Source organism: Marmota marmota, unplaced genomic scaffold (genome assembly GCF_001458135.2).
Source record: "Marmota marmota marmota unplaced genomic scaffold, marMar, whole genome shotgun sequence".
Taxonomy (NCBI): domain Eukaryota; kingdom Metazoa; phylum Chordata; class Mammalia; order Rodentia; family Sciuridae; genus Marmota; species Marmota marmota.
This window is the reverse complement of record NW_026000108.1, coordinates 38,305,808-38,318,548: the sequence shown is the minus strand read 5'-3', so window position 1 is coordinate 38,318,548 and position 12,741 is coordinate 38,305,808. Positions and strand designations below refer to the sequence as shown.

Sequence of the window (12,741 nt, the reverse complement as noted above, 5' to 3'; positions counted from 1 at the left end):
TCTAATCCCATGGCCCCTCCCTTCCCCTCCCATCCCTCTGCCCTATCTAGAGTTCGTCTATTCCTCCCATGCTCTCCCTCCCTATCCCACTATGAATCAGTTTCCTTATATCAAAGAAAACATTTGGCATTTGGTTTTTTTGGGATTGGCTAACTTCACTTAGTATTATCTTCTCTAACTCCATCCATTTACCTGCAAATGCTATGATTTTATTTTCTTTTATTGCTGAGTAATATTCCATTTTGTGTATATATATGTGCCACATTTTTTAATCCATTCATCTATTGAAGGGCATCCAGGTTGGCTCCACAGTTTAGCTATTGTGAATTGTGCTGCTATAAAAATTGATGCGGCTGTGTCCCCGTAATATGCTGTTTTTAAGTCCTTTGGGTATATAGATGGAGGAGAGGGATAGCAGGGTCAAAGGTGGTTCCATTCCCAATTTTCTAAGAAATCTCCATACTGCTTTCCATATTGGCTGCACCAATTTGCAGTCCCACCAGCGGTGTATGAGTGAACCTTTTCCTCTACATCCTCGCCAACACTTATTGTTATTTGTATGCATAATAACTGCCATTCTGACTGGAGTGAGATGAAATCTTAGAGTAGTTTTGATTTGCATTTCTCTAATTGCTAGTGATGATGAACATTTTTTCATATGTTTGTTGATTGATTGTACATCATCTTCTGAGAAGTGTCTGTTCGAGTCCTTGGCCCATTTATTGATTTTTTTTATTATTATTTTTTATTTATTATTATTTGTTTTTTTTGGTGTCTAGCTTTTTGAGTTGTTTATATACCCCAGTGATTAGTGCTCTATCTGATGTGTGAGGGGTAAAGATTTGCTTGGTTTTAGAATATTAGTGAGCTTAAATGCTTTGTATTTTTTGACCTCCAATATTATTATTCTATTTATTTGAGTTTGATTTTTGCTTCTAACTTTTATCCTGTTTTTAGTTGGGGGTGGGCATTGGTCTTTTTCTCATTGATTTCATTAGTTTTGTGGTTGGAGGTAAAAGTGGTTAACTGTGATTTATTATAGGCTGCAAATAGGCTTTCCTGCCTTCTAATTTTATTTTGGTTTTGTATGCATACTCTTATAGTCTTTTTGCAGTTAACACTGTACTTTGAACACTTTCCCATGCTAGTCAATATATTTCTTTTTAATAATATCACTTCAGATGTTTGTATAGCATTCTGTTAATTAGGTTATAAAAATTATTTATAGTCCCATGTGCCTGAGATAAGATTGTCTTATGGCCTGAAATTTCAATCAATAAATATGTTCACTGTAACTTTCTTATAATAATAAATATAACAAACAAACATTTATTAAACACCCACTAAGAAATATAATTGAATTAAATTACTTTATCTTATTTGATTAACATATTTGTTTTTAATAAAATTTTGAGTTTTCTAATTTGAAATGTTTTTATCTGGGAAAGTAACACAAAGTTTTTCTGAAACTTCTGGTTCTGTTGGCAAATTTCTAAAGTATCCAGTTATAATACCTAGTAATATTTGCTTATGTGTAATTTTTAAGGAAGTAAAAAAGGGGGGGTTGGGATGTCATTTTTAGTATTCTTAGTGACCCAAACTAATTTTTAAAAAAATTTTAAGAGCTTTATTTCACAATGACATTTGTTAATAGATTCCCTCTTTGATAATACACAATGTTGGATCATGACACAGAATAAACAAACAGGTCATTGTTTGAAATAATGGTCACTGTGTTTAAAGGACTGTGAATTTTTGTTTTGCATTGTTTTTATTATACAATTTTTATTCTAGAATACAATACATAATGTATTTTGACATGTTCTGATACAAAGATATTTATTTTTAGATACAATATTAACAGTTGGCAGTAATTTTGAGATTTTGAACAGGTTTTATATTTTCACATACTATGTTTGTGCTGATTGTGTTCTGCTCCCTTTTGAAGGATGGGGTTACTTATAGGGCATACTTAAGTGGAGAAAAACCGTCACTAAAGATCAGGTTGAGGTAGAGAAGTACAAACTTATCAATTTCCATGAACACAGGTGTGTTAGGCCTAAAGGGGTCATATAAGCAGAAGGAAGAAGATGGGAGGGTCAATATTATCAGGCTGGAGGAGGGAAGTGACTGGATAAATTATAGACTGGTAGGCTGCTTAGTCAGTCAAGACAAGTGAAGCTGTCACTGATGTGTACTCTTAGTCCTCCAGCCCTGGTGCTACTTCCTGTTTGCCAAACACCAAGACAATTCCCATTTGAGTAGATGGCACCACTATCCTTTGAGCGATTCAAATAAGAATCCTGTGAGTCGTTAATTCTTTTCCCTCACCTCCATATTTAATGCACTAACATGTGACAAGTCTCCGCTCCTTTTGTTTCTGTCCTATGCCATCACCATCCTCCAGGCCAAGCCAGGGTCATCTCACTTGGATTTTTGTATGGCACCCCTTGATCCTGTGTTTGCCCTCTTCAAACCATTCTCCAGAGGTGCTAGAGAGATCTTTATAGAATTCAGATCCTATCCCTCTGTATGTTAATGCTTTCCACTTTCTCATTGAATATTAACTGCATTTAAAAATAAAATTATATATATATAATATATACATAATTCTATATATTACATATAATACACCTTAATATAAAAATACATAAATTTTTTGTACTGGGAATTGAACCCAGGGATGCTTAACCCCTGAGCCACATCCCCAACCCTTTTTCATTTTTTGTTATGAGATAGTGAGGCTCTAAGCAACTTAGTTAAGTCCCTAAGTCTGCTAAGAACTTAGTGAACTTGCAGTCCTCCTGCCTCAGCCTCTTGAGTCATGTGTGCCCCCGCACTTGGCAAAATCCAATTTCTTTACAAAATCCTGCAGGGTCCTCTGACTTGCATCCTGACTAATGATTCTGACCTTCTCTCACAACCCCCTTCACCCAGCTTCTTCCCTTGTCTTTTTGCTTCTCAAGCAGACATGTCTAGTCTTGTACTTGTGTTCCTGGTGCTTTGGCTTGCTGCCTTTTTTCCATCTTTGGGCCTAGGTTCACTTGTAGCTTCTTCATTGAGACCTTCCATAAACATGCTTTTCAAAGTTGTCTTTCAATTCCCTAGTACCATTCTTGTTTCACTTATTCATATCTGTTTTATTACCTTTGTTGTACTTGATTACCTGATTAGAATCCATCCATTCATTCAGTAACTATTTATCGTGCACCTAGTGTATGCCAGGCATTGTTGGTGGTACCTGGGCTTCATCCATGGACAAAAAGCTCAAAAGAGAATCCCTGTTTTTATTAGTACTCACATTAAAGTAAAGAGAGAAATAGTACATAGTAAACGTGATATATTACTACGTTGAATATGTTAGGCAATACATTAGAAGTGGCAAGTGTGATAGAGAAAAATGGAGCATGGTAATGGAGATTGGGGATTTGGAGGGGTAAGGAGCAGGATGCATATTAAGCACTGTTGTTATGGGAGGCCTCATTGATCTGATGACTAATGTAGGATTCTTTGGTTTCTTTAACTTTTAGCTTCAGCACCAGTCAGCAAAGTGAATAAGTACTGTGCTTCTTCCAACTTTCATTCCACTTGGGGAAGAAAGAACCTCATCATGTCAAACATTACAATTGACCCGGATGTCAAGCCTGGCGAATATGTCATCAAGAGCCTCTTTGCAGAATTTGCTGTTCAAGCTGAAAAGAAAATTGAAGTTGTAATGGCTGAACCCTTGGTGAGTTGAGCTGACCTATAAATCTGAAATATTTTCTTGACTTTTGCATTAACCATTATAATACAAAATTTCTGAAGGAAATTATATACTGGGAAAAAAAGTTTAAGTAATGGAGTGGCGATCCAGAAACCTGCAATGATTTTAGAATCCACTTTGATAAATTACCACAAGCACAAAAACAACAACAACAACAACAACAAAAACTTGACCAATGGGAATTATGAAGGCCAGATAAAAACATAATAGTAAATAAAGGAACTCTAGGATAGTCTACAAGTTGTCATTAAGAATGTAGCCAAAGTTATAATAAACTAGTCATTATATTTTTATGCTTATAGTACATGAGGCATAGCTAGGGAACATGATGGACTCTTAAGTGGTGACAGCCTGTGATAAGGAGGAAGGAAATACTTTGTTAAGATTCTGAACGGTTGTAAGTGCTGCCCATGATAGGTGACAAAATGGTCAGACAATAAGAAAAGCAGAGAGTGATGGCAGAGACTATTTAGCTATTGTATCCAGTTCAGATTGGAATGAAAAGGTTCGTGAACTAAGTAAGGCATAAACAGAAGTAGTTGCAGAGGAAAGCGAGAGAAATGACGAGTAGAATCAATAGAACTTGACAGGTAATCAAAGAGGACTTGAGAAGTATTTAAATAGGAGTGGCATTTTAAGTGAAAGTTAAGGGTTAAGATGCTTTGCAGTATTAAGAAAGATGGGAATGTATTTTCTTGGGTAAAGCACACAGGAATATTCTTAGGTTTGAAATCTTTCAATTTGGTGCATTGAACTTGATTCACTGGAGAGCTAACCATGTGGAATTCCTTGATTGGTGATTGGAAATTCTTCTTCAGAACACAAAGAGATGGAGACTAGAAATTGTATATTTGGGCATAATCTGTATCAAACCCCAAAGAGCAGGTACTGATATCAAGGGAAATGGAGTATAGAATAGAAATATCATTGCCAGATATTATAGAGAGACAGAGTGTAATGAAAGAGGCAATTGGATTTGGAAGTAAAGCAGTCTGGTCACTAAGAGAACAGGCTGGGCTTGTCAATATACCTTGGTTCAAGGCGCTTTGAAAATACAGGTGGCAGTTTAGGTTACTCTTTGGGCTTAAAGGGACGGGGAATATGGTGTGCTAGGATCACAGTGTAGGTTAGAAGAGTGTTAATGGCAATGGAGGTAAAGATGAAGGACATACCAGCTGAAACTCTTTTTTAAATATCTTTATTTATTTATTTTTTATGTGGTGCTGTGGATCGAACCCAGTACCTCACAAGTGCAAGGCAAGTGCTCTACTGCTGAGCTATAACCCCAGCCCTCAGCTAAAACTTTTATTCCTCACACAACTGGGTGACTGATAGACATTCACTTCCAGTATGCGGTTTGGAGGGCTCATTGCTGTCAGAGGTCCAAAGCCATTAAGTGGCCGAGTGGGAGTTAGGTGTATTAATATTGGCTGTCTGCTTCCTCAAAGGAAGGAGTAGAGGAGAGGTGGTGACCTAGGGAGAGAGGGAAGGTGAAAGAAGTGTTTTTACATGCTCTTAAAATTCTTAGTGTGGAAAGACTTAAAATTACTGACAGTGTTTCTCAGAAATTCTGCTTAATTCTGAAAATTAAGTAGAAGAAACTAATCTGAAGAAAGCATTTATGAAATAATGCATCCTGGGCTTTAATACATAATAATGGGTTAAAAAACCACCAGCCAAATGTATATTTCAAAACTGTGGACATCATTATATTCAATTTAAATCATCCCATGATTGCTTTCTACAATAATAATGATTATTTTGTATGTATTTTTGCAATATGTGCACAGTATAAAGTTCTGGTTTATAAATAAGGGTTACAAAAAACTTATAGACCTGAATAAATAATGATAAGTTTTAATTATATATGTGCTTAATCTACAAAATGTTAATTTTCTTTTCAATAATCTCTGAATTGTGATAAATTGCTACACTTGTCTATTTAAACAGCATACAATGAGAAAGGGAACCCCTTTTTTGGGAAAGTATATTAAAAACTTATGGGAAATTTCAGTAATACATAAAGTAGAGATTTATAGTCTAAGAAGTACTCAGCATCTATCCCCCAGCTTCAGCAATTTTCAACTTGCACAGCACATTTTAAAATCACTGCCAATTTTATAAAATATTTGCTAGTAGTGCCATGTGGTGTGGTCCTAGGAGTTCTCAAATATTATATGTCCCTAAAGGAATTTTTAATTTCCAAATGTAAAGGTCTTGAGAGTGAAAGTATTAAATGGAAAATATGGCTGAGCTTACCCAATGTGACAGAGTCTATATAAATGGCAATTTAAAATCCTTCCTTTCCTTTCCGGTGCCCTGTCCTTGTCTAGATTAGGTGGCGGCTCTGCCGAGGGCATGCAGGAGCTTCTAGCTAGCCATGAAGTGTCCATCACTGTGCCATTTTCTTTTCACTCACCCGACTTTTCTTTGTCTGTGATACAAATACTACTTTCTGCTTCTGGCAACTCTGTCCCTTGTCATTCCTGTGAAGAAGGTTCTAGCATCTTTAGGTCATCCCAGGTGCTCCATTGTCTTGTCAAAGTCAGGGTGATGTCTTACGATTCTCCTATCTTTTTTTTTTTTTTAATTGGTTGTTCAAAACATTACATAGTTCTTGACATATCATATTTCATACATTAGATTCAAGTGGGTTATGAACTCCCATTTTTACCCCAAATACAGATTGCAGAATCACATCAGTTACACATCCACATTTTTACATAATGCCATATTAGTAACTGTTGTATTCTACTACCTTTCCTATTGATTCTCCTATCTTGATATGCTATGATACTTAAAACATCTTCTATATATTCTTTTATGCTGGTGTGTGTTTTTATTATTTTCCCCAATCTAAATTTTTTTTTTTGTAGTTGTAGATGGACAGCATATATATATGTATATATACATATGTATATATATGTATATATACATATGTATATATATGTATATATACATATGTATATATATGTATATATACATATGTATATATACGTATATATACATATGTATATATACGTATATATACATATGTATATATACGTATATATACATATGTATATATACATATATATACATATGTNGTATATATACATATGTATATATACGTATATATACATATGTATATATACGTATATATACATATGTATATATACATATGTATATAGTGCTGAGGATTGAACCCAGTGCTTCACATATGCTAGGCAACTGCTCTCTCACTGAACTACAGCCCCCAGCCCCTAAAATGTTTTTAACTCCTGAATTTTAAAATTCTACTCATCCTTCCAAACTTCCGGTTTGTTCCCTCTAACAATGTTCCTACCTCAAGCCAAATAAATGTTTTACCTATTGCATCTATACAATGTAAATATTATGCATCTGTAATTACCATGTAGCAATTTGAAATTACACTGTGTCTTTGTGTGTACATACAGATCATGACTATGAGGTATTATGGTTAATTGCTTACCTGGTGGTGTTCTAGTCAGCTTTTTTACTATTGTGACCAAAAGATCTGGCAAGAACAATTTTAGAGAAGGAAAAGTTTATTTGGTTCACAGTTTTAGAGGTCTCAGTTCATAGAAGGCTGATTTAATAACTATGGGCCCTAGATGAGGCAGAGCAGCCGAAGGGTATGGTGGAGGAAAGCAGCCCAGGACATGGCCACTAGGAAGCTCTGCTCATCAGGGACAAACTGTAAACACCAAAGGCATGTCCCCAGTGACCCACCACCTCCAGCCACATCCTATCTGCCTATAGTTACCACCCAGTTAATCCACATTAGTGGATTAAGCCATCTGTTAGGTTACACCTCTTATAATCTAATCCTTTCACCTCTGAAGGGGTGTTCTTGCATTGTCTTGTGTATGAGTGTGTGGGATGCCTCATATCTAAATCATAGCACCTATCTGTCTCCTCTGATTTGAGTTGCCTGATGTCAGGAACTTGGTGTCCCTTCTTTGTGTCTATAACACTGCCCATTGTGGTAGGGACTTGGAAAAGGTGTTTGTTAAGGGCTTGTGTTATAAGTGGAATTTGGCCTTAAGTAATATTGCTCTGATTTGTGCCCCTTGTTCTTCTAATAAAACATAATGCATTATTCTAACAGTTTCTAGAAGTTCTTTCAGAATAGTCCAATGCAGATTCTATTTTATTTATTCATTAAATATCATTTCAGAGATACCAGCTATAGACTCTTAAGATGAGATTATAAGATGGTGGTGAATAGTGGTGCAGATTCCACCAGAACATTGAGGTTTCTACCCCATCATCACCCTTAGAAGAGTCATCCTTGCTTACTCTCCCTGCCGTACCAGGAAACCCCCCAAATCCTCATCCTGTCTTACAGATTTTTACCCATTACACATATGTGTAAATTATTCCTCCTTATCTAGATCTGCTTTGTTTTCATTTATATCCAGGTGTGGGTAGGTTGGCAGTCAGAGCATCAAGGTAGTGAAGATATATTTAATATATTTTGTGACAGTGTTTATATTATAGATTCAAATGCTTTTATTGTGATTTCATTTATTTTAAAATGTATCCTCTACTCTGAGTCAATAACCAACTGTGCACAGTGACTCTGAGTTCTCAAAGCAGAACAGAGTCACTTTAAAGAAAACAGCATAAGGATGCTAGCAAGCCTCGTGGTCAGTTAGGACAATAGGTTATGGAATCATTTGGAAGCACAAATGTCAATGGCTTTTGTTGAAAGAACTTAATCTGCCACTATAATGAGAAAATGTTTTTTTTTTTTTTTTTCCATTTCCCATGTTAGAAACCTTAATAAAAAAGGAGGGTAAGGAGGCCAAAAGAGTCAAGGATTATCTGAGCTTGATTTTTACTAACAATTTCATTTTCATTTTAGGAGGAACATTCAGGAAGGGCAGTCATTGATTGAAATTGCAGCTTGCACACTATGCAATCCAGTATTTTAGGTTTCTTTCTTCCTTTTTGAAAGGAGATGGATCAGTCTTGGGTAATGAGCCAGGGATAACCAAGCACACCTGTTAATCTTTTAGATTGCAAGTGACTAGAAAAGAAGATAGAAAAAAAGCTTTAACCAGTCATCGCCTGATTTGGACCTTATGTATGTGGTTTAAGCCCAGCATTTTTTTAAGCTCTATAATTTCATGATAAGGACTAGGTTCAATCCCCAGCACCCAAAAAAAAAAAAAAAAAAAAAAAAAAAAAAAAGTACAATTTCCATTGTTTTTTGAGAATATTGAATAATATATATGTGTGTATATATGTATACACATACATATAATATATATTAAAAAGTGTTTCTTTTTTTTTTTTTGGTCTGATCTATTTGCTCCAAACTGCATTTTCTTATTAGTTTTGCCTCCTCCTTTAATGTTTATTTTAACATGTTATATTTTTAAAATGAGGTGCTAAACAACTGATTGAAAACCCATGTACTTGGAAGAGCCTTTTTGACTGTGGTCTTTGGTGTATAATCGTGTGGACCATCAATGTCAGATCTTTGTCCAGGGTCTAATCAGGCTGCTCCTGCAGGATCCTGAATGGGAGAGATTGGTCTTTGGCTGCTATTGTAATGGGGAGTTAGAGGCAGAAGATCACTGGGGTTTTGCTATTTGGTATATGAAGTTTTACTTACTCTATCTTTGGTATTATACCCATCTCCATCTGCCACATCCCCTAGTCAGCATCTATCTTGCCCTTTCTAAAGAAAGACCGTTCTTCGGAGGGCAAGAGAAGGGATGGTCACCTTTCTCAGGAGGTAGGAGAAGGTAGAGAAGGAAGAGTCTTAATCTTTCTTATATAATCTTTTTAAAACAATCTTAACAGACCTTCTTATTTTTATCCTTACTTTAGCTGTACTTCCAGAGTACCCAAGGTTTCCAATTCCTGAGCCTCCTGGGAGTCTCACAGCATCCGCTGGGTTACCCACCATCACTCTCTGAAGGGTGTGGAAGGCTCGCTTCCCTGTGCTTGTGTTCCAGTGTCATTTTCTCCATGGACATCTCAAATCTTCGACCCCATTCCACCTTCCTCTTCTAAGTCTAAGATACTGTAGACTCTCAGCCCCACAAGGGCAGGGAGTTTTCCATCTTGTTCAGGGCTGGATCTTAGAGCTGAACAATGCTTGGCATACTACACACTCAGTAAAAATTTGGGTGAATGCCTGCTGACTGAAGGAGCACACATCTGACTCTCCCTCTTGCCTACTAAAGAATCCCTGTTGTTTGTGTGGCTTTTTACCTCATCTCCCACTCACTTGTCCTTTTGGTTTTAACTCCTGTGAAAGTTATTTTGTTATCATCTTAGTGGGGACTTAGGGGAGAATGTAGTCTCTGTGTTCAGCTTTCCATCTTTAATCGGAGATTATTGAAATATTTCAGGCTTACTGTTATCATGCCATCAAAATCTTTTCAGTAAATTCTCTTGCTTTCCTCAGGAGGGACTTGGTGTTGTTAGTAGTCTGAACATATACAGAAGTTGTAGAATCAAATTACAACATAAAGAATTATGGATCTTAGAATCATTATTAATTTTTATATTATGAAAAGTGGAAATAGTTCTAAAGGTTATGTAATAAAAATGTCTTTTCTACTATGAATCAAGCTAAACACTGTCAACAGTTTTTAGTCTGCAGTTTTTTCATGTCTTTTATTTATCCATCTCTGTAGCTCCTGTCACCTTTAAAAGAAACACATACAAATGTGTGTAATATATCTATATTTTTTTCTATACCTAAATATTTTTACTTTATATTGGTGGTGATTGTATATTAGCCCATATAAATTTGTCTCACTTTTTTTTTCCTTTTCTTTTCCCTCCCTCCTTCCCTCCCCCTCTCTCCTTTTCTTTCTTTCTTTTTTTTTTTGTAGTAAATGAGGCTTAAACCCAGGGCCTCATCCACGCTAGGCAGATAATGTATCACTGAGCTACATGCCCAGCCCTTGTTTCATTCTTTCCAACAGTTGAATATTATTTCAATAAATGAAGGTACGATGATCATTTTTAAGCCAGTCTATTGATAGTTCTACACCCAAATTTGAGGCTATTGTGAAAAAAATTGCTAACATTAACAATTTAGTACATAGTGTTGACATTTATGTATGTGTGAATATAGATACTAATTTATGTACTTTTTTAGCTATTTGTGATAATGGGGTTGCTTAGGATAAAACATTTTGAAAGGCTTATTTTTTTAGAATACTCACATAATTGAAAGACAGTACAATGGTCCTCCCTGTGGTTTCAGTTACTAAAGGTCAACTGTGAGCCAAAGACATTAAAGGGAAAATTCCAGAAATAATTCATAAATTTTATATAGCTTTTATTATGATATATTGTTAATTAGTCTATTTCATTATTAATCTGTTACTGTGCCTAATATATACATTGATTTTGACATAGGAAAAAAATAGTGTATTTACTGTAGTGTAAACTTAGTCTATACACAGTCCATACATATAGGAAAAAGCATAGCATATTTAGGGGTTAATCCTCTCCAGGGTTTCTGGCATCTTGGAACACATCTCTCACAGATAAGAGGGATCTACCATTTATCTTCCTGAACAACGATTAGGACATCCTCAAACACATTATAATCAAACTTAGAGGTTAATACAAAGTCCTTGGTTAGTAATTTATTTTTAATACAGTCCATTTATTTCATGTTTTTGTATTAGTAATGTGAGTAGCCTTTTCATTCAAAAATTATTTCTGACTTCTTAATTATGGAAAAAATAGGTCATCTCCTTCAGGAAAAGCTCTGTTTAGATGTCAAATCTTTAGAAAGCTTTGAGGAAGTGTGGGTTTGTGGAGACATTAAAAAAAAAAAAGTTAAATATAAGGCAACTGTGTGTTTCTGAAAAGATTATCATTCTCTTTTTTTCTTCTGTATGGTTATTAAATTTTTTTAGATTTGATCCCCCTCTTCACTGTAAATGTTGAATAAGTCAACTAAGTTGGGGAGAAACCCCTTGCTGTATCTCCCAATTCTACCTTGGGTACCCAGCTGAAATTACAATACTAAAATCCCTTTAAAAGCTTAATATTTTTCAAACTTTGCTTATTATTATGAGATGGAGTTTTGCTGTGTTACCCAGTGTAACTCCTAGGCTTAAGTGGTCCTCCTGTCTCGGCCTCTGAGTAGCCAGGACTTCAGGTGTTTGTCACCACTCCTGGCTTGGTCCCTGCTTTTAGAAATAGTGTTTTACAGGACTTACTAAGGAAATTACTAGCTGTTTTACTTAAATTTTAGAAGTAATTGATTGTGCAAGATATATAATTGTACAGAATCATCAGATAGTACATGAATTACATGAATGGGGTGTAGTTTGGTTTTACAGATAAAAGTCTTATTCTGCAAGAAAACTACTGAAGTGTGCTTAGCCTCTGAGGGGCAAAGTGCTAAAGACATACCAAAAACTTCCTGCTAAGAAATTAAAGTGCCATGTGTTCTGGTGTTTTTTCTGACCCCATTTAAATTAGTTAGAAACATGATTCTCTGACAGATTGGGAATTTGCCACTGAAATACTGAAATGTATTTCAGTGGCAAATACATTTGTGATTTTTTTTTTTTTAAATAAAGAATGGTCATAAATGAGAGGAGATTTGAACACTACTGCATAGAAAAGCTTCATAAATTTTTTCTAAATTTAGTTGGCTCTCTGCCAATTGAATGATATCCTTCCACTTAGGTAAGGGCCATTCTTCCTTCCTTCCGGGAACACCTTCCCAGGCATTCCTAGAAATAATGCTTTACCAGCTCTGGGGATCTGTTCATCCAGCCTCATTGACACCTAAAAAAATAACCATCTCAGCTAGATAAATCTTTAGGTGGTAATCTCAGAGAATGCTATATTTTTCCTTGACAGCACTCTCCTCAGTTTATATTTATATATTGATATGATTATTCAGTTAATGTCTATGTTTATTTGCCGCAGTCCGGCTGCAGCAAAATAACGGGGGGGGGGGGGGGGTGAACAACTTG

At 35.6% G+C, this 12,741-nt stretch overlaps 1 protein-coding gene across 10 annotated transcripts in view; it reads left to right on the top strand.

The window, feature by feature from the left end:
- Fryl (FRY like transcription coactivator) overlaps nt 1-12,741 on the top strand; it is a 234,906-nt gene that overhangs the window by 105,125 nt on the left and 117,040 nt on the right. For all 10 annotated transcript variants that reach the window (XM_048784445.1, XM_048784446.1, XM_048784439.1 and 7 more), the window contains one exon: nt 3,531-3,730. In XM_048784445.1, coding sequence (XP_048640402.1) covers nt 3,611-3,730 — 120 coding nt within the window. In that variant the 5' untranslated portion in view covers nt 3,531-3,610. The remainder of the gene's footprint in view (nt 1-3,530; nt 3,731-12,741) is intronic.